At 51.8% G+C, this 24,970-nt stretch overlaps 2 protein-coding genes and 1 long non-coding RNA gene across 12 annotated transcripts; 1 reads left to right on the top strand and 2 right to left on the bottom strand.

The window, feature by feature from the left end:
• Window positions 1–162: 162 nt before the first annotated feature.
• ASPHD1 (aspartate beta-hydroxylase domain containing 1) lies at window positions 163–3,318 on the bottom strand (the record flags this gene model as incomplete). Its single annotated transcript, XM_079783448.1, has 3 exons — window positions 163–272; window positions 901–1,014; window positions 2,448–3,318. The coding sequence occupies 3 exons, from the start codon at window positions 3,316–3,318 to the stop codon at window positions 163–165; spliced, it is 1,095 nt and encodes a 364-aa protein (XP_079639574.1).
• Window positions 3,319–5,297: 1,979 nt separating this feature from the next.
• SEZ6L2 (seizure related 6 homolog like 2) lies at window positions 5,298–24,589 on the top strand (the record flags this gene model as incomplete). Of its 10 annotated transcripts, none has more annotated exons than XM_079800310.1 (18): window positions 5,298–5,376; window positions 6,291–6,422; window positions 7,299–7,388; window positions 7,718–7,857; window positions 8,149–8,350; window positions 14,877–15,062; window positions 15,974–16,142; window positions 16,824–16,987; window positions 17,980–18,180; window positions 18,625–18,763; window positions 19,387–19,583; window positions 19,700–19,894; window positions 22,162–22,353; window positions 22,436–22,627; window positions 23,127–23,165; window positions 23,347–23,464; window positions 23,578–23,674; window positions 24,129–24,589. In XM_079800310.1, the coding sequence occupies 18 exons, from the start codon at window positions 5,298–5,300 to the stop codon at window positions 24,156–24,158; spliced, it is 2,562 nt and encodes an 853-aa protein (XP_079656436.1). In that variant the 3' UTR covers window positions 24,159–24,589. The 10 variants fall into 10 exon arrangements, with proteins under 10 accessions (XP_079656436.1, XP_079656433.1, XP_079656429.1 ...); XM_079800307.1 differs by having other exon boundaries at window positions 7,269–7,388; XM_079800303.1 differs by having other exon boundaries at window positions 7,089–7,388.
• Window positions 11,284–19,924, bottom strand: LOC307116435. The gene is made up of 3 exons (XR_013815210.1): window positions 19,801–19,924; window positions 14,882–15,581; window positions 11,284–12,872 (listed from the first exon to the last, which is right to left on the bottom strand). It is a non-coding gene; the product is annotated as an uncharacterized lncRNA (long non-coding RNA).
• Window positions 24,590–24,970: the final 381 nt, after the last annotated feature.

Below are 24,970 nucleotides of genomic sequence, written 5' to 3'. Positions count from 1 at the left end.
GTTAAAAGAGAATTTAAGATCTGTATTTCGATGTTTCACTAGCAAGTTCCCACCCTCAGCCCCACCCCACCTCCTGCATTGGAGAGGAGGTCCTGGCTACCATGCAGCCACCCCTGAGTGCAGCATATCTCCAGCCCAGATGTCTGAAGGCAACACCTTCCTTCAAGGGTCTGGTGCAAAGACAAAGTCGAGGGCCTGGCGCTCAGCTCCAGCCACGTTGGGATGCCAAAGGTCCACGATGAAGACTACTCGAGGTCCATCTTCAGGGGAGCCTAGGGTACATGGGAATGGAGGCAGGAAAGTAGCTGACATTAAGTACTTATATGCCAGAGCACTCACCAAGTAATCAAAAAAGCAAACACTTTGTAAGTAAATGCTGGGCACTGTTCATTATGTGCATTAACTATTAATCATCAAAACAGACTCTGTTTATACAAAGTAACAGGCACAAGGAGGTTAAATAAGTTGCCCAAGTTCATGCAGCTAGTAAGTGCCAGAGGTATGTGTTGCATGAAAGGAGAGAAGGTTAGCACTCCCCTTGACAAGGGTGGAGGAGGCCCTCGGGCCTGACAACATACCTGTAGTTAAGATGTGGCCACCTACTTGGTGGCATCTAACCATGTAAGTGCCAGAGGAGCACAGGAACCCAGATCCAGGCCCAGGGTCTTGTGCTGTTAACCACTTTGCACCTACATTAATTTATTTAACCCTTCAGCCACCTGATCAACAAAGCAGTTTCCCATTTCACAGGTGACTGGAAATTATGACTTGTTCAAAGTTATGCAGCTAGAAAGTGGTGGTACTGGAACAGCAAGCCAGTGGGCCTGAGTCTGCAGCCTCTCATCTATTCCCCTTCTCTCTTAGTCCCTCATCCCTTCTAGCAGAATGGGACCCCATTACCATTATGAGCCACTGTGTGCAGGAAGGAGTCATCCACCAGTAGACAGTGTCCCTCAGCCCAGCACTGGGGCTCACCTCCAACCACCAGCTCACAGCCAAGGGGGATCTTCAGACCTGTGGGAAAAGACCCAGGCATCCAACACTCCAGCCTCTATGGAAGGAGCCCATCCCATTCAGTCAAAAAGCAGACTGAGGGTCCTAAACACCAGATTCTGGGGCGGTTCCTCTTGCTCTCTGGAAGGTGACTGGAATATAATTATAAAACAACTAGAGGCCCGATGCACGAAAATTCATGCAAGAGTAGGCCTTCCTTCCCCCATCTGCTGGCACCAGCTTCCCTCCAGCACCCGGGAACCGGGCTGGCTTCCCTCCGGCCGCCCACAGACACCCAGGACCCTGCTGGCTTCCCTTGGGCCCTGGCTTCGTCAGGAAGGACATCTGGAAGATATCTGGTCTAATTAGCATATTACCCTTTTATTATTATAAATACTGGCTAAAAGAAGTCCTGGGAGATAAGGGAAATGCAGTGCAAAGCACAATCTATTCTGTTTTAGAGAAAAGGGAAGGCTTCCTGGAGGAAGTGGCATCTCCTCCAGGGCTTCTGACAATTTAACTCAAGAACCTGTTATGTGCTGGGCCTTCCCTTCCTGCGAAATAGAAAACTAATGACTTCATATTTGCCCAGGGACCACACAGTAGAGTACTGTGAGAAAACTGAGCAGCCACTTCAAATGATGAGGAATAAGAAGACATCCCAGAGGAGGTGTGACACTTGAAAATATGAGTCCTAAAGACTAAGTATGAGTTTCCCAGGAGGTGATACAATGATAAAGGTAAAGACATTTAGGTTAAGGGTACAGCATGAATGTGGTGTCTGCCAGGATTAGCCAGAAGGCCTTTATTTTTGAAAGTATGGTGGGAGAAAAGGCAAGGAAGGGAACAGATGGGAGGTGAGGGGAGAAAGGATCTAGACTTGATCCTGAGGCGAGTGTGCTTCAAAGTGGAGGATACATCCATCTGGTAGCACAATAAGACCATGGAATTAAATAACCAGAAACTTGTTTCCCTTTCCATTTTCTCAATCTTTAAAACATCAAAAAGAGCATCTCAAGTTTGGTGCTACCATGACATTAACACCTTACTAACATTGCTCCCTTCTAAGTGAAGAGAGTGTAGGCTTGCGTCTCAGAGAGACTAGAGTATTTAGCCAAAATTTGTAAAGCCATTTTTGAAGTTTAAATTTGTTTTTATGATTACTTTCTATTTAGGACAAGTAATAATGATTATCATTGTTCTATAAAAATTCCTTTTAAGTAAAACAAAATGTGGGGGAAGTCCATATGAAGAAACATAGTTCAGGTGGTAAATGGCTATGGCAAAGCTTATGAAGATAGTTTGCAGGTAACTGAAGCTCAGGAAATGCCACTGCTGTGGGCAACAGTTGTAGTGGAAGATTTTTGAGAAGAGGCATGATCAGAACCACAGTGTAGAAAGCTCTGGTGGCAGAGGAGAAGCAAGGAGGTTGTCTGCAGGCATCATCTACTTACCCAGATGGCATCTGACCCGGGCATTGGTGGGCCCACAGCGGCCTTCAAGCCGGGCCCCCGGAAGAAGGACAGAAAAGCCAGCATTGCCGAAGGAGTTGGCACTCATGAAGCTCCGCAGCCCCCTCAGTGCCCGATAGGCCCCAGGGCACCGGCGACAGTTGTTGGGCTGGCACCGGCCTGCTTGGTACAGCAGGAGCTGGTAGCACCCAGGAGCCAGTGGTGGGGACCAGCCCCGAGGCAGAGGGGTAGTTCCTGAGAAATCCCAGCTCACAGCCCCAAAGTCCCGCAAAATAGCAGGGAAGCTGCTTTCCAGGAGCTCCACATCATGTCGCTGGGCATCCCGGGGCACAAAGGGCACAGAGGGCAAGTTTGGCAGGAAAAGCAGGCCTGGGCGCTGAATGCCCAGGACCCCTGGCCCTCCCCCAGGGCCTGGGCCACCCTGAGCTGCCCGCCTCACCCTACCCATCCCTGCCCAGGAGTAGCGCCTGGCGTAGGCCCGAAGGCGGCGGCTCACTAGACCTTCTGTCCTAGGTCCTTCCCCAGGCTCCCCAGAGCTCCCTGGGCTTGGCCTGCCAACCTCAGAGCATCCCCCAGGCCCACCACTGACACCCCCAGCCTGACTCCCAGCTGCCAGGGCCTGCAGGTCCTGGGAGCCTAAGTAGTAGCAGTACCAGAGGAAAAGGGAAGTGAGGGCTCCGAGCAGCAGGGTGAAGGCTGAGGAGACCAGGGGCAAAGACCACGTGGACATGATGGGCAGGGAGGCCATGGCCAAGAGGCCTGGGGCATCTTCCAGACCCCAGTTCCCCTGTCCCCCCATTTCTTCCTCCATGGCTACTCCCTGGTTCCCCCCGGGGCTGTTTCCCTTCCACATTTCCACTCTGTTCTCCCTCCTTCTGAAGTCTTTTCTCCACCTTGTATCTCCCTCTTTCTCTCCTCCCTTATGTACCTTTAACCCTTTTCCCTTTCCTTTCTTCTGCCTCTCTCCCCACTCTCTTACCTCTCCTTTCTCCTTCCGGCACTTTCCTCTCTCACCCTCCACCTCTCCTCTCCCCACCTTCCGTGTCCCCCTCTCCTTCCTCCTCTCCTCCCTCCACCCCCACTCTCCGCCCCTTTCCTTCTAGCTTCCCTGGACAGCAGTTCCTACCCCAGCTGGACCCGCAGCCCTGGGGACCGGAACCTGCAACCAGTCGTCCTCCGCAGTGGCTGCTCTCCTCGCTCCACCCTCTCTCTCCTACAGCCCTCTAATCTCATTCCGCTCGGCCGGCGGGTTCTCTCCCTCTCGCTCTCGCTCGCTCTCGCTTTCTCTCCCCTAGTCGCTCCTTCCTTGGCTCTCACACATCCTGACGTCATTCCTCCCTACAGCAGTCTGCTCAGCTTAGTTACCCCAGCCCCTACCCAGTGGCAGCGGCAACTCAGCCAGCGGGGAGGGGGAAGGGGGTCGTCGCCGGATTTCCCCCTCCCCGGACCCCGAAGGGGCGCCACGTGCGGCGCCTGGGGCAAGTTGCCAACCTCCAGCCACCCCGCAATGCGTAAAGAAGGGGCGGGACCAGGGGCGGGACAAACCAAGGGGTGGGGCGAGCACTCGGACTGCGGACAGGACGCTGTGGCCTGTCCTTGGGTCTGCAGAACCCTGGACCCATCTGCCTGTGACTCCGCCTCCCCTTTTGCTTTCACTGGAGCCAGCCCCAGGGGGCAGCCTGATTGATAGTGAAGGCGGCTTCAGCCTATCGCCCACGGCTCTGGGGGCGGGGCCCACTCAGGCGCGGCCGGGAGAGCTGTCCGCGCTCTGGTGGTGCTGAAAAAACGCTTCAGAGGCGTTGTGTGAGAGGCCAGAAATAAAAAATCAAAGTTGAAGCCCCTGCCAGCTGGCCGGGCTCATGTTGCATGTTGTATGGTAAGATGAAGGGTCTCTCCTCTCCAAGAAAAACCAGCCTTGTTACCCCTTAGGGTTCTCACAAGTGCGGAAACTTGCCATTCTCCTAGAGGAGGGAGGGGAAAGCCCATTGCACATGAGCTTCTGTAGAAAGGAAGGGGAAGTCCATGGGGTGAGGGTCTGGATAAGGGTTGGGGGCATATTGGGAACTGAGCAGCTTTGCCGCCCCTCGGCACCCTGGGAAGAGGAGATTCAGATTCCAGATGTTGCTGTAATAGGGAGAGGGGTCCATAATTATTGCTGGAACCACAGAGTTTCCCTTGCCTCCCCTAGGGGCCGCGGGAGTGAGGATTACGGTCCTGGCTCATATGGTCCCTCCTTCCTCCATCTGCACTTCCTCCTCCCTCCCGCCCCCCAATAAATCCCAGGCCCCTCCCTTCGCCCGTCCCCAGGATCTGACGTGGACTCGACACCTTTCTCAGCTTCTCCCTCCCGCAGCTCTAGTGCCCGAGCTTTCGGCTCTCTAGGTTCCGCAACCCCCTCTCCTCCCCGCCAAGCCCCTCTAGAGCTTCCAGTAGATCCTCGACCCCACCCCAGGCCCCTCACACGCTGTCTTGCCTTTCCCCAGCTGGATCACACTTTGGGATCCAGCCAGCCTGGTGGACCCAGGCGCCAGAGCAGGAGGGTAACCCAGGGCGCCCGGTCCTTCGGCCCTCTCGGCTCCACCCCCTGCAGCCGGAGCCGCGCCCCCTCTCCCTCAGATCCCGGAGCAGAGAACAGAGGAGATTGGGCAGAGGCTTGGGCTCCAGGCGACCCCCCAGCCCAATTCTGCCCCTCCATCCCAAGGGGTAGAGAAATTGTCTTCCTTGCTAATTGCCAGGAAGAAAAAAAAATAAAAGGAAAGATAGAGACAGAAGAAAGGTGACAGCTAGATTATTTAAGAGAGGCGCAGAGAAGAGAAATCAGTGTGAGTCGCCATGGGGACTCCCAAGGCCCAGCATCAACCGCCTCCCCAGCTGCTGCTCCTAATTCTGCTGAGCTGCCCCTGGATTCAGGGTAAGGACATGGGATCGTGGGGGTGGGCCCATGAAAGCCCCCAGGGGGGGGCCTTTACCCTCCTTTCTCGGAACCCCCTGGTCTTCCAAAGCCCCTGAGGCAGGAGAGGGACACAGCTGATGAAAAGGGACTAACCAGGGCTTTCTAGTTTGTACCTGGAGCCCCTAACCCCGCTATAGAAGAGGTGGGGAAATGAGTGAGGGTAGCTTTTAGCAGCATCTCAAGGGTTACATACAGGAAGGAGGGCTGGGAAAGTTGGGGGGCTGTCTGTGGAGGCGGCAGAACACGCAGAGTACCTGAGTAGGAGATGGAGATGCTGGGAGGGATGCCAGGCACTGCACACACAACTGTTCTTGGATGTATGGACAAAGACAGATGAGCAGAGGCACTGCTCGGAAACCAGATTTTCAGTCCCCCACTCTGCCCCTCAGCGAGACCAGGGAGAGACCACAGAGAAAGGAGAGAGAGAGAGAGAGAGAGAGAGAGAGAGAGAGAGAGAGAATGAATGTACACTACACTGCAGAGATAGAAATCCAGAGAGAAAGCTGGGTACTGCGGAAGCAAGGGCTGGGAGGTGCTGTCAGACCAGGAGACCAGGAGACCAGGAGACCACTGAGGTGAAAATGAAGGCAGCACCATCCCCCCTTCTCCACCCTGCTGGCATGTCCAGGGTTCATTGGAGCCAAGGTGCTCACTGAAGGCCCACACAGCCTGGGGGGAAACATGGAGAAGAAGGTGGAAGATTGTGAGGGGCACCTGGGAGCCTCTCCTTCCATCTTAGCTCTCAGCTCAGCCTGGGACACTGTGAGCTCCTGCAGGCCCAGCTGAGGAGGGAGGAATAACTCCAGAAAAGATCTTTCTGGTGAGTCGAGGAGTGTGGGCAGTGGGAAGGCTCATACAGCTTCATCTCTCAGGTCTGCCCGTGAAAGAGGAGGAGGCACTGCTGGAGCCTGGAAGCGAGACCCCCACGGTAGCCTCCGAGGCCTTGGCTGAGCTGCTCCATGGGGCCCTGCTGAGGAGGGGCCCAGAGATGGGCTACCTGCCAGGTGAGGCTCCCAGAGTGGCAAGAGTAGCACAGAGGCAGAGGGAGAGACATTCACTAAAGGAATTGGGGAACCAACCCATTAAAATTCAGAGGGAGATAGAGGGCGATGGTTAGAGAGAGACAAAACTGAGCAAAGACAGAGAAATAGAATGGTCAAGAGATAGAAAAACAGATAATCAGAAAAAGACAGATGGAAAATCAGAGAACCAGAATCAGAAAAATGGTGGGAGAAAGACACAAAAAGAGAAAGAGAAATACAGAGATTAGTAAACCTAGAATCATAAAATCAGAGAGTGATAAGAATACTAATCAGAGAAATAAAAAGAGTTCCAGAGAGAGCAAGACAGAGAAAAGAGAAAGCGGTAGCTAGGAGAGGAACCAGATCTGAATGGGGAGGCAGAGAGAGAGGCTCAAGGAGACCATCAGAGTGGAAGGACCTGGTCCAGATGGGAGCAGTGGAAGAAAAAGGGGAGAAGCTGTCAGGCTGTAGAAGCCTTGGGAGGAGGTGGGGAATTGGGGGGAGGAAAATAGAAGTGGAGGGTCTGCACCTTGTGGGGGAGGTCTTTTGGGTTCAGTGGGGAACCCCGAGTTTCCCTCAGCTCTGTGCCCCCCTCAAGACCCACCAATTTGCTCTTCCTGTGCCCTGACTTCCCTTGCACTGTCCCAGGATCTGATCCAGACCCCACGCTAGCCACCCCTCCAGCCGGCCAGACTCTTGCAGCACCCTCCCTGCCACGGGCCACTGAGCCAGGGACAGGGCCTCTGACAACAGCCGTAACCCCTAAGGAGGGTAGGGGGACAGGCCCCACCGCGCCGGAGCTGCTGACCCCGCCCCCAGGAACTACAGCCCCACCCCTTTCTGGCCCCGCCTCCCCAGGCCCGCCCCTTGGGCCTGAGGGAGGAGAGGAGGAGACCACGACCACCATCATCACCACAACAACTGTCACCACCACAGTGACCAGCCCAGGTGAGGCGATTGAAAGGAAATGGAGTAGTGTTCAAGTGGAGGAGGATATGAATAGGAGAGAGGCTGCAGGGAAGGTGTGCAGGAAGGGATCTGGGTACAGACAGAAGAAGAGTTTCTGCTTAATAATATATACCCATACCATGTACCTTTCTATGTTTTATCCATGTTACAGTTGGGGGAAGGGAATTCTGGGCACGGGGGGAGAGGATCTTTGAATAAAGATGACAAGGAGTGCGAGGGAGAAGAGAGATGGGGGCCCCCAGAGTTGCATGACTGGGAGGGCAAAAACACAGGGATTTGTTCAACTCCAGCCACTTATATCTTTTCAGTTTTATGTAATAACAACATCTCCGAAGGTGAAGGGCATATTGAGTCTCCAGATTTAGGGAGCAGCACCAGCCGCACCTTGGGACCCCTGAACTGTACATACAGCATCCATGTCTACCCTGGCTATGGCATTGAGATCCAGGTAAGTGGATGCAAGCATATAATTGTGAAACCTCCGAACCCTTTCCTTTGGGTCCTAGGGTGTACACAGATTTGACCTAAGAGCCAGAGAACCTGTTTCCTGACACAAATGGGCCTGCTTTCTGATGGTCAGGAAGACACCTGGAGTTCTACAGCTTGGCCAATGTCACTGTGGTGTTTGGGCTGCCACATACAGGGAAAAGGAAAGCAAGCCGGGCGGGGGGGGGGGGGACTTCTGGGGTTTTCCACTCGGGTTGACTTACCCTGGTGAGTCTGGGTCTGGCTTCTGTAGGTGCAGACGCTGAACCTGTCTCGGGAGGAAGAACTCTTGGTGTTGGCTGGTGGGGGAGCCCCAGGCCTGGCCCCCCGACTCCTGGCCAACTCCTCAATGCTGGGAGAAGGACAGGTCCTTCGGAGCCCAACCAACCGGCTGCTCCTGCACTTCCAGAGTCCTCGAGTCCCCAGGGGCGGTGGCTTCAGGATCCATTATCAGGGTAAGAGTCCAGGGTGCTGGTGGAAGGGCAGGGGCCACACTGGCACAAGGACATCCCTAGGAGACTTCCACGCACAGGGCAATGTCGGGGACTTTTCCTCCTGACTAGCACTCTGGGGGCAGAACTCTCAGAGGAGACCTGTGCATAGTTATTTCACACACAGACCTATGTCTGAGTGTGCATGCATCCCAGTGACAGCTCATCCATTCACTCAGCAAATGCTTAGCTAGTTCCCACTTCATACTGGCCCTGTGTTAGCCTTGGGGAGAGGAATGAAGAAGCCACATGTAAATCTGACTTCAAGGAACTCAGAATCTAGGTAGGAAGATGGACAAGTAATCAGGATGATTATAATTCAGTGAGCTAAGGACCCTTATCCCTATGGTGGAATACAGGCAGAAGGAGCAAATATCAAAGGGACCTAAATTTCTCCTGTGGAATATTGGGACACCTTCTTGGAGGAGATGAAGATTAAGCTGAGACCTAAGAGATTAGTTAGCTAGGGAAAGGGTAGGAGGGAGCAAAAGAGGAAGGAAAGCAGATGTCAAGATGGATGGAAAAGCACTCTCCAAGACCCAGAGAGGAGAGAAAATGTGAGCCCCTTGAAGAGTTGAAAGAAGTCATCATGAAAGATAGAATTGTCATAGCTTTGTGATCTAGGACAAGTTACTTAACTTTTCATTCCCTCATCTGAAAAATGGGAATTATAATACTTACCTTGTGGTATTGTTAAGATGATCAAATGAGTTAATACATGCCAAGTGCTTAAAATAGCAGCTGGTACACAGTGAGAGCTAAAAATGCCAGTCATTGCTATTACAGTACAAGCACAGAGAGGGGAGGGGGAGGAATAAGCTAAGATACCAAACCAGGAGGTAGGTTGGATTGGGATCATGCTCTTATCAGCATCAGTGAGGAGTTCAGACTCTTCCAGCAAGGGAGGCGGGGTGGATATTTTGAAGTATTTAAAGCAGGATAGTGACAGCCTCAGATTTGAGACCTAGAAAGATCCTGCTTGCTTCTGGGGCAGGGAAGGGGAATATATTTGTGCATGACTGCATTCATGAGCATCTCCCCACAGACAACCTACACACGTGTATATCCACACTCGCCTGTGTGTATGGGGAACCTTCCCACAATGCAAGTATATGTCCTAGCATACATGTGTACATGTGTGCAAAGGGCCCAGCCACTGTCCCATTCCACACACTGCTGCCTCTCAAAAAAGCCTTCCTGTGCTCCTCAGAGACAAGGAAACTGGGTTGAGTCAATGTCCCTTTCACATCACCTCATGGCCTTGCCTGCCCCTTTGTTAGCTTTGCTGACCCCATATCCCTTTCCCAGGGCACACACACAACTTACATCCCCACTTCCATACCCTCTCCAGCCTTTCCTGAGGCTTCCACTGGGGACTGCTCCAGGGACTCATATGTGCAAGGTGGAGGCACCCAGCGCCAGACCTATTCGTGGAGAGACCAGTGAACTGAGGGACATAAAATTGGTAGTCAGGGCCATATACAGTTGTTGGGGAGCAAGAGCATGCCTTGAGGGCCTAGGGCAGAGGGTTGGACTTCAGTATCACAGAATGTCCCCCTGCTGCCTCCTTTAAGCAGCCACTTCTCTGGGGCATTGAAAATAGGACTCTAGGCTAAGTAGAACATTTGGGGAAGCAGGGTTATTTCATAAATTGGCCTTCTTTACCTATCTCTGTCTTCCCTGCTTTACAGCTTCTCCAGGCACCTTTGGGACCAAAACCCTGTTTAAGCCCTTCCAAATGTGTCCTAGCTGGGGCCTCTGGTCCAGCGTGGCCTCATTAGCTTCTCTGACAGACCAAAGTCTCCATCACCCCTCACCCCAAGCCCAACAACTATTGTTTCATTTGCTTCCCACAGCAACCCTGGGGGTGGCCATTGTCAACTCAGGTTATGTGGTTTGCTCAGTCACCTGCAAATTCATTGCAGAGTCAGAATTCCAAGTCCTTGACTCCCAGTCGTTCATTAATTTTGGCTGGTGAGAGGCAGGTGATTAACATTTTCTGAGCACTTTTTATATGCTGGCTGCTTTGCATGTTTGTTTGTTTGTTTCACTTAAAGGCCAATCCTTACTGATAGGGATTATTATTGCCATTTATAGGTTAGAGGCCTTAGAGGCGAAGTTGCCTGCTGAAGGTCATACAGCTAATAAGTTATGGAGCTAAACCTGGAACTCAGATCTGCCTGTCTCCAAAACCAGTGCTCTTTGTCACATTGCTGCTTGTCACATTGCTGCTTGGCTGCACCAATTGATCAGTTAGGCCAGGCTTTTTTTTTTTTTTTTTTATAATATATCTTTATTGTTCAGATTATTACAGTTGTTCCTCTTTTTTCCCCCCATAGCTCCCCTCCACCCGGTTCCCACCCCACCCTCTGCCCTTACCCTCCCCCCACTGTCCTCATCCATAGGTGTACGATTTTTGTCCAGTCTCTTCCCGCACCACCCACACCTCTTTCCCCCCCCGAGAATTGTCAGTCCACTTCCTTTCTATGCCCCTGATTCTATTATATTCACCAGTTTATTCTGTTCATCAGATTTTTTATTCACTTGATTTTTAGATTCACTTGTTGATAGATATGTATTTGTTGTTCATAATTTTTATTTTTACCTTTTTCTTCTTCTTCCTCTTCCTAAAGAATACCTTTCAGCATTTCATATAATACTGGTTTGGCAGTGATGAACTCCTTTAGCTTTTTCTTATCTGTGAAACTCTTTATCTGACCTTCAATTCTGAATGCTATCTTTGCTGGCTAGAGTAATCTTGGTTGTAGGTCCTTGTTATTCATCACTTTGAATATTTCTTACCACTGCTGTCTGGCCTGCATAGTTTCTGTTGAGAAATCAGCTGACAATCGTATGGGTGCTCCCTTGTAGGTAACTAACTGTTTTCTCTTGCTGCTTTTAAGATTCTCTCTTTGTCTTTTGCTCTTGGCATTTTATTTTATTTTATTTTATTATTTTTATTTTTTTAAAATATATTTTATTGATTTTTTACAGAGAGGAAGGGAGAGGGACAGAGAGCTAGAAACATCGATGAGAGAGAAACATCGACCCCCCACCGGGGATGTGCCCGCAACCAATGTACATGCCCTTGACCGGAATCGAACCTGGGACCTTTCAGTCCGCAGACCGACGCTCTATCCACTGAGCCAAACCGGTTTCGGCTGCTCTTGGCATTTTAATTATGATGTGTCTTGGTGTGGTCCTCTTTGGATTCCTTTTGTTTGGGGTTCTGTGCACTTCCTGGACTTGTAAGTCTATTTCTTTCACCAGGTGGGGGAAGTTTTCTGTCATTATTTCTTCAAATAGGTTTTCAATATCTTGCTCTCTCTCTTCTTCTGGCACCCCCATAATTCGAATGTTGGTACGCTTGAAGTTGTCCCAGAGGCTCCTTACACTATCTTCATATTTTTGGATTCTTTTTGCTTTTCTGGTTGAGTGTTTTTTGCTTCTTTGTATTTCAAATCTTTGACTTGATTCTTGTGATCGTCTAGTCTGCTGTTGGGTCTCTGTATATTATTCATTATTCCAGTCAGTGTATGATTAATTTCTAGTTGGTCCTTTTTCATATCCTTGAGGGTCTCGCTAAATTTATCAGCCTTTTCTAGAAAATTCTTGAAAAACCTTATAACTGTGGTTTTGAACTCTATATCCAGTCGTTTGCTTTCCTCCATTTATTTCATTTGTGACCTGTTTCTTTGTCTCCACATTTTGGCTGCTTCCCTGAGTTGACAGAGTGGCTTTTTGTGCTAGGTGTCCTATAGGGCCAGTGGCTCAGCCTCCCCAGTTACCTGAGGTGGACACTCTTGCTGCACCCCTTTGTGGGCTGTGTGCACAGTCTTGTTGTAGTTAAGCCTTGATTGTTGTTGGTATCACTGGGAGGAATTGACCTCCAGGCCAATTGGCTGTGAGGATCAGCTGTGTCTACGCTGGGAGAACTTCTGTGCTGGAGACACACTTATGAGACAAGACTTGCAAAAGCCTTTGTGCTCAGCTTGGATGGGGCGGAGTCTCAGGGCAGAGCAGACAGCAATGGCTTCCCATCAGCCCTTCCCTAAGAGTCCCCTGGGTCTCAGTGTCCCTCGGTAATCGCTGCAAGCACCTCTGAGAGAAAGCCGCCCTCGAGTTTTGCCCGCTGCCAGACAGTCCAGTTTCTCCCCAAATGAGTCTGGGTCCCCAGAGTCTCACCCAGAACTGGAGTTCAGAGCCGTCAGCAGCTTTTGTCTCCCTCCCGGTTGAGAAAGCCAGCCACGTACTCAGTTTCTAGCTCTCTCCACGCACACGCCTTGGTAACTCTGCCTTCTGCAGCTCCTCTGAGTCTCAGTGTGCTTTTCTCTTCCCTTCTAGTTGTAGAATTTCCACTCAGCCAGCCTTTCTGTGGTTCTGGATGATGTCTGTTTTGTCTTTTAGTTGTAGTTTTGAAATTGTTGTGCGAGGCAGCAGTTTAGGTGTTTACCTATGCTGCCATCTTGGTTTCTCCTAGGCCAGGCTTTTAGAAAACAAAATAAATAAGGCTTGGTTCAGTCTCTTCATGGCAGTAGTCAGTGGTTAATGTGATTATAAACTTACTAGAGGCCCAGTGCATGAAATTCGTGCATGGGTAGGGTCCCTAGCGGCTGCTGGCTGCTCGGCCAGGGCCTTCTTTCATTCCATACCATCCCCTGGTGGTCATAGCAAGCAATCAAACTCCCAAGGGAACACTTTGCATATTAGGCTTTTATATATATATAGATATGTGTGGGACTGTGTATAGGCAAGAGAGCAACCAACTCTACTGGGGAGAGAAAGGGTCAGGAAGCCTCCCTGAAAGAGATGGTACATCAGTTATTCCTTGAAAGATTAGAAAAAGCCAGAGAGGGCCTTGCAGGTAGGGGAAATGGTGTAAAAAAACATGGAGGTGAGACCATAAGGAGTCACAACCTACACTATGTAGGATACACGGGCCGTAGGTGATGAGAATTGGAGGTGGATGTGCTGGGCAGGACCCTGCTGTGGGGCTTGAATGTCAATCTAAAGTACTGAGACCTAAAAAACAACAAATAAATAAATAAATAAATAGATAGATAGATAGATAGATAGATAAAGTACTGAGACTCGATTCTGTTGGTCCTGGAGAGCCATTACAGAGGCTAACATTTATTCAAATCAATGTTTCCTAGAAAGTTGTTTTCATGTGTGTCTATCTCAGTAGTCTGTAGATTCCCAAAGAGCAAGGCCTGAGTCTTTTCATCTCTTTCTCCTCAGGACCCCACCAAGGAACTACTTGTTGAATTTGTAATATAGGGAGAGACCAGGTCTCTTACAGAATCACTGAGGGCTAGAGAGTCAGAAAAAGCAAAGGCCTAGGCAAGCTGGTATCTCCTAAGCCCTCTACTAATTGTAGTCTTCCCCTCTTACAAGACACAGCTTTGATGTATTTCTTCCAAGAAGCTCTTCTCAATGAGCTCTGCCTGGTCTGAAACAGACACACAGAGCTCTGTCAAGATCAAGTTCAGAGTCCATAATTTGCTACCAAGTCACTTTTTATTTCTTTGTTTTATCTCATATGATTCTACAAGAATTTCAGGAGGCTTTCAAAAAAGAATTCAAGCAATAAAATTAAATAGAATAAGTAAGAAAAAATTGGTACCAGGTAATGTTTATTAAAGTTGAGAAAATAGAATGTGGACAAGCCTTTATTGCCAGGGATAAGCCATAATCTGGTTCTGAGCTTCCTAGCGGCCAGTGCAAAGAGGGAGAGAGAAAGAGAGAGAGAGAGAGAGAGAGAGAGAGAGAGAGAGAGAGAGAGAGATTACATAATTCTCACAATAAGAAAGGAAAAGACAAAACAGTTCTTTAATGAAAGCAAAGCTTTCCCTAACACTTCACTTACACTGGGAGATTCATTTAGGGAGCAGTGAGTATTAAGGCCTTTAATGGTAAAATAGTCAAAGCTTCTAGAGGAGTTTCATTTGGTTCCTCTGGGTGAAAGCTGAGGGCATAATACCATTGTGTACCTCAGTGAAAGTCCACTGTGTGTGTGGAGGGGAGAAAATGCTCCAACGCACTTAATAACTTGAATCCTCATTGGCTGCATCTGGAAAATAGGCCACAGTGTTTCTCTGACTACCTCAGAAGCACTGTGTGAACTCACTTTGGAAGGGGAACAAGCTCTGCAAATATATTATTTGTTATTATTAGAGCTGGATGGGGTTCAGAGTGGTCAATCAATTTGCCTGGGGTCACATAGCAAAAGAATTCTGGGATCCAGAATTTCTTTGAGTCTCAGGTACGTTATCTATAAAGTGAAGGCCAAAGTGAGTAAATTGTAAAGATTAGAGGAGATGAGAGATGTTGAAATGAGCGCTTCATGAGACAGTGTGCCCATGTGAGGACTCCAATAGGAAGCCATTTTGTGCCCCCAGGGGGTCTTGGAGAGAGGGGTGGAAGTACTGGGCACTGGGAGGGTGACATGGGAAAATGAAGCCCCCTTCCCCCTGCTCTCCTGCTCCAGCCTACCTTCTGAGCTGCGGCTTCCCTTCCCGGCCGGCCCATGGTGATGTGAGTGTGACAGACCTGCATCCTGGGGGCACGGCCACCTTCCACTGTGATTCAGGCTACCAGCTGCATGGTGAAGAGACCCTCACCTGCCTCAATGGCACCCGGCCAGCCTGGAGCGGTGAACCCCCCAGTTGCATGGGTGAGTCTCCTGCCACAATAGGTGGGGGCTTCTGTCCTAGGAACCCCACTGGAAGGGTCCTATCTTGGGGGTCTCCATCTTTGGGGAATATCCGTCTTGAAGGGGTTTGGACTCTGAAGAGTTGCTATCCTGGGGCCTCCACCTGGAGCCCTTTACACTGAGGTCTCTATCCTTGGAGTCTCCATCGTTGGTTGGGGGATCTCCATCTGGGAATGTCCCACCTGGAAGGTTTCCATATTGGGAGTTACCATTCTCGAGGTCCCTTCTTTTGGAGACTCCTCATCCTAGAAGAAACCATTCTTGGGGTGGGAGGGTGGAGTCTCAAACTGTGGGAGGGTCTCTATCCTGAAGAGTCTTCATCCTGAGGATCCCAACTTCAAGATTTTCCATCTGAGGACTTAAATTAGGGGGATTCCCCATGGTTGCCCATCCCAGCATGTCCACATCTGGGGAATCTTCATTTTGGTGGAATCACTATCCTGGGGCTGTTCACTCTGGGTTTTCTTTTTAAATATTTTTCTTTATTGATTTCAGAGAGGAAGGGAGAGGGAGAGAAAGAGACAGAAACATCAATGATGAGAATCATTGATCGGCTGCCCCCTGCACACCCCCCACTGGGGATCAAGCCCACAACCCAGGCATGTACCCTTGGCCAGAATCAAACCTGGGACCCCTCAGTCCGCAGGCCGACACTCTATCCACTGAGCCAAACAGGCCAGGGCTCACTCTGGGTTTTCTTATTCCAGGTCTGGGTGCCTACCTGGGCAATACCCTGGAAAAGGTCCTGTTCTCTAGGGTGGGCGTGTAGGGCAGAGGCCATGCTGAGGCCAGGTCCCAGGCAAAGGTGTGGATGCAATAGCTCTGAAGATGGGAGGGCAAATCACCTTAACCTGCCCCTCCTCTGCCCACAGCATCCTGTGGTGGCACCATCCACAATGCTACACTGGGCCGTATCGTGTCACCTGAGCCCGGGGGAGCTGCAGGGCCCAACCTCACCTGCCGTTGGGTCATTGAAGCAGCTGAGGGACGCCGGCTGCACCTGCATTTTGAGAGGGTCTCGCTAGATGAGGACAATGACCGGTAAGGGTCTGGGTCTTGGGTCAGAGTCCCCACCTCAGGGAAATAGGGAGGCTGCAGTGGGAGACGGACAGACCTTGGGTGGATCCTCGTTGGGATCTGTGTCAAACACAGGTTAGTCATTTTTCTTAGACAGTAAAGCTGTGGAAACTTAGATGAATCTCTTAACCTCTCTGTGCCGGTTTCCTCCTTGGCAGAATGGAGATACTAGTACCTCTCTCTCAAGTTTTCTGTGAGGATAAATGCATTAAGATATGTAATGTGCTTAGAATGGTGCCCAGCACACAGTAAGCACCAGATATGTGTTTGCCATGGTCATCAGCATCATATTATTTATCTAACAAACTGGTATCCCAGCTCTGCCCAGAAGTTGCTATGTGACGTTAGGCAGGTACTTAATCTTTCCGGGCCTCAATTTCCTCATCTATAAAATGAGAGATAATAATAATAGTATCCGACTCAAGGTTTCCTGTGAGCATTAACCATGATAAAATATGTAAAGGCTTAGCTAAGTACATGGCATATAATTAATGTTTGAAAACAATAGCTATGAAAATAAGTAAGGCGCTCCAGTGGCGCAGTCGGTTAGCGCGCGGTACTTATAAGAAAATAGGAAGAGCAGGTAAGAGATGAAGCAGCTTCTGAGGGGAAACTGAGCTCCTGGCCACCCTCTCTCCACTCCAGGTTGATGGTGCGCTCAGGGGGCAGTCCCCTGTCCCCGGTGATCTATGACTCTGACATGGATGATGTCCCTGAGCGGGGCCTCATCAGTGACGCCCAGTCCCTCTATGTGGAGCTGCTCTCAGAGACACCTGCCAATCCCCTGCTGCTAAGCCTCCGGTTTGAAGGTAACTGTCCCCCACACCCACCCCGGACCCTAACCCCTGCACCTTCCCCTCTTCTTGAAACAGAATTTCAGTGTGGCTGTAGCAGAGGATTTGTGCAAATAGTAGCAGGAGAGAGACAAAGAAAGTGAAATGCTCAGAAATGAAATGAAATGAATCAAAAGAGAAATGGAATTGGCTCTGGGCCCTAATGGATGTGTAGGATTTGGCCATGATACCTTATAGGGTTAAGTAACAGTGAAATAAACAGTGAATCTACAAAATAAATTGCATGTTATATTCTGAGCGTGCAAAGAGAATGCCTAGGTGAGAGGCCAGCCTCCACAGTTGTGGGCCACTGCTGATTCATGAGCTCAGATTCCTGTTCTGTACCATAGGCATCTAAATCTGAGCTCACAGAGTTTTGCAGCCAAGGTATAATCAGGTGGGGAAAAGCAACAATGTTCTACAAGTGTTCGTTTTTGCTGACTTAGTCCAAAGTCAAAACATAGCTTTTGTGTTAGCTGCACTTTTGGGTTCCAGCCCCAGCATGGATAATCAGGGATTATCAGAATCCAACCGTTATTTTTGAGAAGAGAACACACCTGCATGAGCCAGTGTTCCTAAGGCCTGCTCCTCACCCGCCTCCTTTGCAATTGCCAGAGGCAAGTGTTTCTGGCTGGTAATCAAGCAACCTGGGTTTCAGACTTGGTACTGCCACTGCCCTACTGTGTGACCTTGGGCAAGTGGTGTTTTTGTCTGTGGACCTTAGTTTCCTCATCTGTAGAATGGTGGCTAGGATTTGACTAGCCCAGGGACTTCCCTCCAGAGGCCGAGAGGTGACATAAATGTACAAAGGAGGAGGGTTGGGGTTTTAGGGAAACTGGAGAGTGAAAGCTAAGTCCAAAGGCATTCTATTGAGTGGCCAAACAACACTTGAATTCAGCCCCAGTCCCCATTTGAGACCGCTTGAGGCCTGTCCTAATGCTTAATTTGTGTGATTGACTCTTCCTTAGCCTTTGAGGAAGATCGCTGCTTCGCCCCCTTCCTGGCACATGGCAATGTCACCACCACAGACCCTGAGTACCGCCCAGGGGCGCTGGCTACCTTCTCATGCCTCCCAGGATATGCCTTGGAGCCCCCTGGTCCCCCCAATGCCATCGAATGTGTGGATCCCACAGAACCCCACTGGAATGACTCTGAGCCAGCCTGTAAGGGTGAGCCTTCCATATCCCCAGTAAGACCTTCAGTCTACAGACTACCCCCTGAGCTGGGAATCCTAGGAAGGCCATTCACGGACACCTGCATATCCAAACCTAATAAACGCAGGCCTTGGGTAATCTCTGTCCCTTTCAGAGACTTAGTTTTCATAACTAAACAATTAGTGGGCTTGTTACAGAATTCAGGAGTCACAACCCAAATGTCTCCAACAGCTAGAAGTGGAATTGGGCTAAGTGGTGGACTGGGTGGAGAGTGGGCAGGGGTAATTAAGAGCAGGGCTGGGGATTGGATACAGCAGGACTAGGGGGTGGCAAGAAAATACAGGTAGCAGGAAACCTGTGAGGCGGTCTGGAGCATACAGTTGGGAGTGGTGAGGATTGTGGTGAAATGGAGACTGCATGCCCACCTGGGTCCTGAATTTGACACCCTTTCTACCCTAGCCATGTGCGGAGGGGAGCTGTCCGAGCCAGGTGGTGTGGTCCTCTCTCCAGACTGGCCCCAGAGCTATAGCCCCGGCCAGGACTGCGTGTGGGGCCTACACGTCCAGGAAGAGAAGCGCATCTTGCTCCAAGTTGAGATGTATGTTTGGGTGCTGCAGAGGATGCGATGGGTGTGGGCTCAGCAAACTGTGGTATAACAACACACTAGCCTGCACCCCAGCCTGGCTAGATCCTGCGTCTACACAGGCTTGGGTGAATGTATGGTCTGATGAATGAGGAGACTAACGGTTCCTGACGGGGGTGTGGGTTGACAGGTAGACCTGGGTACAAATCACTGGTTAGCCAGTCTTGGACAGGTAAATGGGGTAAATGGGCCTTCCTCCGGGGCTACTGTGAAAAAGGGCATCTGGTCTGGTATCTCTCCCTGGGGCTGTTTCTGAGGCCACCCCGGAGCAGATCTCCAGGGACCTAGGCCCAAGTTGTTGCAGCACCAACAGAACTAAAGTGGGTGTGGGGAGAATGCAGTGAGCTGACTTGATATGAGGTAGTTAACGGGACTGGACAGAACCGGAAGTGGCCGTGGCCAAAAGCCGGTCAGCAGGCGGGGCCTAGAGTTGGGCGGGATGATCAAGAGCACGAGGAGCCACAGCAGCAGTGGAACCTGGAGAGTAGCGCGGAGAAGCCATAATTGGCCCAAACTGAGGAGGGGCCAGATGGATGGGATCGTAGTCCAGCCTCCATATGTGGTCCTACGCCCTGCAGCTTGAATGTGCGCGAAGGGGACATGCTGACGCTGTTCGACGGGGACGGTCCCAGCGCCCGAGTCCTGGCCCAGCTGCGGGGACCTCAACCGCGCCGGCGCCTCCTCTCCTCTGGGCCCGATCTCACGCTGCAGTTCCAGGCACCGCCCGGGCCCCCAAACCCGGGCCTGGGCCAGGGTTTCGTGTTGCACTTCAAAGGTACCGAGGTCTGGGGTCCCAAGATGGGCGGGGATCCAGCAGGAGCGAGCCCAGGAGGCTGGGCGGGTGCCCTGAGGGGCAGGGCAGCCTCTGAACTCGCTGTCTCTACCCTGCAGAGGTGCCCAGGAACGACACGTGCCCTGAGCTGCCGCCTCCGGAGTGGGGCTGGAGGACGGCCTCCCACGGGGACCTGATCCGGGGCACGGTGCTCACTTACCAGTGCGAGCCCGGCTATGAGCTGCTGGGCTCCGACATCCTCACCTGCCAGTGGGACCTGTCCTGGAGCGCAGCCCCGCCGGCCTGCCAAAAGAGTGAGCGCGGCACCGCCCGTCCTCTCCCGGCTCCGCTTGGGCCCCGCCCACTTCCCTCTGCGCCCCGCCTCCGTCCTCTGTCCCCACCCCTATCCTGTCCAGGTTCCGTCCCTTCTCTCTGGGTCCTGAGGCCGGGATCTTTTTCAGGCTTCGCCCTTTGCCCTTTGGGTTCCACTCATTTGCTTCTCGGTGCCCGAAACTGTGCCCTCTGGACCTCAATCTCATCCTCTGGGGCTGCATCCCGCTCTCTGGCACTGCTCTGCTCTCTGACCCCGTTTCCTCTGGGTCCTGCCTCATCTTTCTACCCTCCCTGACCCGCCCCCTCAGGGCTTGGTTGCACTCTTCCTGCTCTAGGTCCTGCGCCAGTGTCTCAGTCCCCAACCTTTGACATTACAGGGAGTCACTTTGCTAGGACCTAGGCAGTCATTGAAGCCCCATGCTGGATTTGGGTTGGGGTTTACACAGAGAGGTTGGGGTCCCTCCCTACCCTGATGGAGTTCACAGTCTGAGAGAGGGACAGCTAGTTAAACAACTCAGGAGATTACAGAGTGGTAACCACAAGTACTTAACATCTCTGAGCCTTGGCTTCTCACCGGTGAAGTAGGAATAGGGGGTTGTGAAGAGCAAATGAAGTTTTCTCACAGTGCCTGGTGCATGTGACAGTAAGTAATAGCTGTGTAAGTATGAAGAGGGCTGTGGGGAAGGGGGTGGTTATTTGTCCCAGGGAAGAGGCAGGACATTTCACAGAAGAGGTGATATTTAAAGGAGCTGGGAGCCAGGCTGGTGTGGCTCAGTTGGTTGAGCATTGTTCCATGAACCGAGAGGTCACCTGTTTGATTCCTGGTCAGGGCACATGCCTGGGTTGTGGACTTGATCCCCAGTACGGGGCATGCAGGGGGCACCTGATTGATGTTTCCATCTCTCTCCCTCTCCCTTCCTCTCTCTTTAAAAAAATCAATTAAAACATATATATTTTTAAAAACACACTTTAAAAATAAATAAATAAAGGAGCTGGGAGTTTTTATCTTTTAGAAGAGCAAAAAGGGGTGGCATTGTGTCACTTTCTCCCAGTTGGGGCAGCCTGTTATGAGGATAAGGATTGTAGGTCTCCTACCTGGCCCTTGGGGGCACTGGGGGGGGGGGGGAGGGCCATGAGCATAAGTTTCAGGAGGACAGATTTGGATTGGACACAATCCAGTTGCCACAGCTTCCCCTATCTGGGAGGATTCACAGGATGTCCAGGCTAGAACCCAGACAGGACAGGGACAGGGCAGAAAAGGATGGAGGCAGGGTCCAGAGTGGGTAGGCCCAGCCCAGCTGCTCCGGGCTCCAGAGGGAATCTGCCCAAAGAGGCACATTGAGCCGAAGCTGAGCTGAGACCCAAATCTCTGCATTTCAGCCCAGTGCTCCACAGCAGTGCCCCTGAGTGGTTCCAGCTCTGCCATTCCCTGAGTGACTGTGGGCTGATCATTTGACTGCCCTGAGCCCTGGGCCCCACGGCAAATGACAGTGATATTGACCTCTCAGGATCATCAGAGTATATATCAAGTTTTGGTGGTTGTTGTTGAATCCTGACTGGAGGATATTTTTCCATTAATTTTTCAGAGACAGTGGAAGGGGGGTGGGGGAGAGAAATATTGATGTAAGAGACATATTGACCAGTTGCCTCCCACACTTGCCCCAGCTGGGAAGTGAATCGAACCCGAGAACCTCTGGTCCTGGGGCCAACGCTCTAACCTCTGAGAAACACAGGCCAGGGTGAGGTTTTTTCCTGGTTTTGTTTTTTAAATTAACCAGAGTATATATCATGTTTGTAAACATTTAGCCCAAGTCTGTATATAAGAAATGGCTGTGATTATGACTCTTCCACAAGGTTGTAAACTCAACACCCGCAGGGGCCAGGCAGGCACTGTTCGTGAGCAGGGAGTGGGCTGGGAATGCTGAGGCGGAGGAGCAGGAGGGCAGCTGCTGTTCTGTCGATGAGCTGCCATGCAGGGCTGACACTGCGGGGACTTAGCTGCTATGCTCAGTACAGTGGTTAAATATTTAAAATGGTATCCTAGGATGGGGCCTAGGTTGCCCCAATCACTGTGTTCCCGAAGAAACCAGAAATATAAAATGCATTGAATTATAAGTTTTTCCAACTACTGCTCCCTTCATTCTGAGGAAATAGTGGGAAGTAGGGGGTTCGGGCATCTCCTAGCCCTAAGCTTCTGGGAGGTCTTTGAAGGCACTAGCTCCCCTTGACTTTGCCCTCTTGCCAACAGTCATGACTTGTGCTGACCCTGGTGAGATCACCAACGGGCACCGTACCACCTCGGACGCTGGCTTCCCTGTTGGCTCCCACGTCCAGTACCGCTGTCTGCCGGGGTACAGCCTCGAGGGAGCAGCCGTCCTCACCTGCTACAGCCGGGACACAGGCACACCCAAATGGAGTGACCGGGTCCCCAAGTGCGCCTGTGAGTCTGGGACACCTGGGAAGGATGGCTGGGTGGCTTGCTCAGCAGTGCAACTGGCATGTGACTGACGTGTCCCCTGCAGTGAAGTACGAGCCATGCCTGAACCCCGGGGTGCCAGAGAATGGCTATCAGACACTGTACAAGCATCACTACCAGGCGGGCGAGTCCCTGCGCTTTTTCTGCTATGAGGGCTTCGAGCTCATCGGCGAGGTCACCATCACCTGTGTGCCCGGCCACCCCTCACAGTGGACCAGCCAACCCCCACTCTGCAAAGGTGCCTGGGCAGGCCGGGCAGGAGGGGACATAGCAGTGTTTGGGGAGTGACAGGGCTGAGAAAGTCAGGTAGCAAGTTTGAGACCAATGGTAACCCTGCTGAGCTCCCCGTTCACCTCCCGTGGGCTCTCATCCGGGAGTCCTGGGGAAGTCACCGTCATGACATTATCCTAAGGGATGTAGTAAAATGGGCTTTGGTTTGGAAGTCTCTTGTCCTCTAGAAAGGTCTCAGTTTCCCTATTTTTGGAAATTCTACAGACCTGGATGGCTTAGACCGCCCAGGGTTAGGAACCCGGAGCTTTAAGGGCCTGCAGGGCGAGGAAGAAGGCCCTGCCCTGACTCCCCCTCCCCCTCCCCCACCAAGAGAAAGACAAAGCTTAGGTTAAGCATCGGGCAGAGAACCAAGCTGTCCAGCCCAGCCCCACTGGGCTCCCGCCCTCTACCCAGCCTCCTTCCCTCCCTGGCTCAGACCCCGTCCCCTCCCCCTCCTCTCCCTGCAGTGGCCTATGAGGAGCTCCAGGACAACCGAAAACTGGAAGGTCAGTGAGGGCACAGGTGGAGACCCAGGCCTGGCTGAGTCGGGAGGGCAAGGCAGAGGCTGGGGGCAAGAGGCCAGGCCCCGGAGGGGTGAGGCCCAGGGTTCAGGGCCCAGGGCAGGAGGCTGGGAGAGCCCAGGGCTCGGCCCAGCAACAGCTCAGTGACCTCTCCTCCTCCCACCAGTGACCCAGACCACAGACCCATCAAGACAGCTGGAGGGCGGGAACCTCGCCTTGGCCATCCTGCTGCCCCTAGGCTTGGTCATTGTCCTCGGCTGTGGCGTTTACATATACTACACCAAGTAAGTACCATTGAGGGAGCTGTGGCCGGGGCGGACATCCTGCCTGCCTGGTGGGTGAGGTGGGGTTGGGGGGCTCACCCCTCCATAAGCCTCTCCATCTCCTCCCTTCCCAGGCTGCAAGGAAAATCCCTCTTCGGCTTCTCGGGCTCCCATTCCTACAGCCCCATCACTGTGGAGTCGGATTTCAGCAATCCACTGTATGAAGCTGGGGTGAGCCCTTTCCCTGCCCCTGGAGTGCCACATCTCCCAGCTCCCCCAGGACTCCATAACCTTCTCTCACGACCTCTGTAATATCTGTCTTGGGCATTTCAAACTCAGCTGCCTACAAAGGCCATGTCAATGAACAAAGCAAGTCGGGTGTGAACAATAGGAAGTGGTGAGGACTTTGGCTAATTGGAGAATTTGTGCCCCATCTAGTCCATAGTGGAAACAGGCCCAATTGCCAGATTGTTCCAGACAGTCCAGAAATTCAGATACTTATGTGCTTTTAATATGCTGTAGGATGAACCAAACACATCCATTTCCATCCTATGGCCCCCAAACCACCAATGATGTTACCTTAAAAGTCCAGGTTCTTTCCCCTTCCCTGTGTTCATACTCCCATGTTGCTGCCTCCTCCACCACCATCCCACTCTAGCAACTGATCCCATCTCTCTGTCTCCAGGATACACGGGAGTACGAAGTTTCCATCTGAACCCCAAGACTAAGGCTGCAGGACCCAAGACGTCCCTCCCCTCCTCATTCTTGGCAGGGAGGAGTGCAGGCCCTGGTCTCCGGCTCCTTTCCTTCCTGTTGTGTAAATAGCCTCCTGGTCCCACAAGGGGGCTTTGTTGGCCCTGGGGACCCTACAGTAAATAAACCAGCATCCTGTCACCCAAAACCTCTTCTCAGTTGCCAAATAAGGGGCCTGCCCCACCCCCCTGGCTTTTGGATCCTGGCATGGGAACCCAGTTCCACTACAGTTCCAGCCCAGGGTACCTCATGAGGACTGCCCCCGAGAGCGCCGCTGTTCCCCTGGCCATGAAGGCTCTGCCCTTCCCAGACGCTCTGGCCCCAGCCTAGCCCCTGGGCTTGGAGGGTCAGAAGAAGGATGAAGGGAGAGCTGGGACAAGACCCTATGCCCTTCCTGCCATCTACTCAACCCCCAGTCTCTCTCCACCTTTGCTTCTGGATTTTTGTTTTTGAGCAATAAACAGAAAATCACCATTTGTAACTGGGCTGGTGGGGTGTGGGAAGGTGGGTCACTGAGCATTGGAGATGGTGATGGGGGCCTCTCTGGAGAGAGAGCTGGGGAAAGGGGAACAATTGGGGGTGGAGGAGGGATTTAAGATTAGGCTCAGGACAATGTCAAGGGGTCAAAAACCTGGCTGTAGGGTCAGCCTTTGTGGAGGACCGACTGGGACAAGTCCCTTCTGGGCCTCGGCTTTCTCTGCACCAAGGCTAGATGTTTCCAGGCTCTTCTCGCCAGGAGGTAGCTGACAGCAGTCCCATCTCCTCCCTCACCGT

The sequence above is a fragment of the Cnephaeus nilssonii genome (assembly GCF_951640355.1).
Source record: "Cnephaeus nilssonii genome assembly, chromosome: 2".
NCBI lineage: Eukaryota > Metazoa > Chordata > Mammalia > Chiroptera > Vespertilionidae > Cnephaeus > Cnephaeus nilssonii.
The sequence above is the reverse complement of the archived record's forward strand: the minus strand, read 5'-3'. Positions and strand labels throughout refer to the sequence as shown.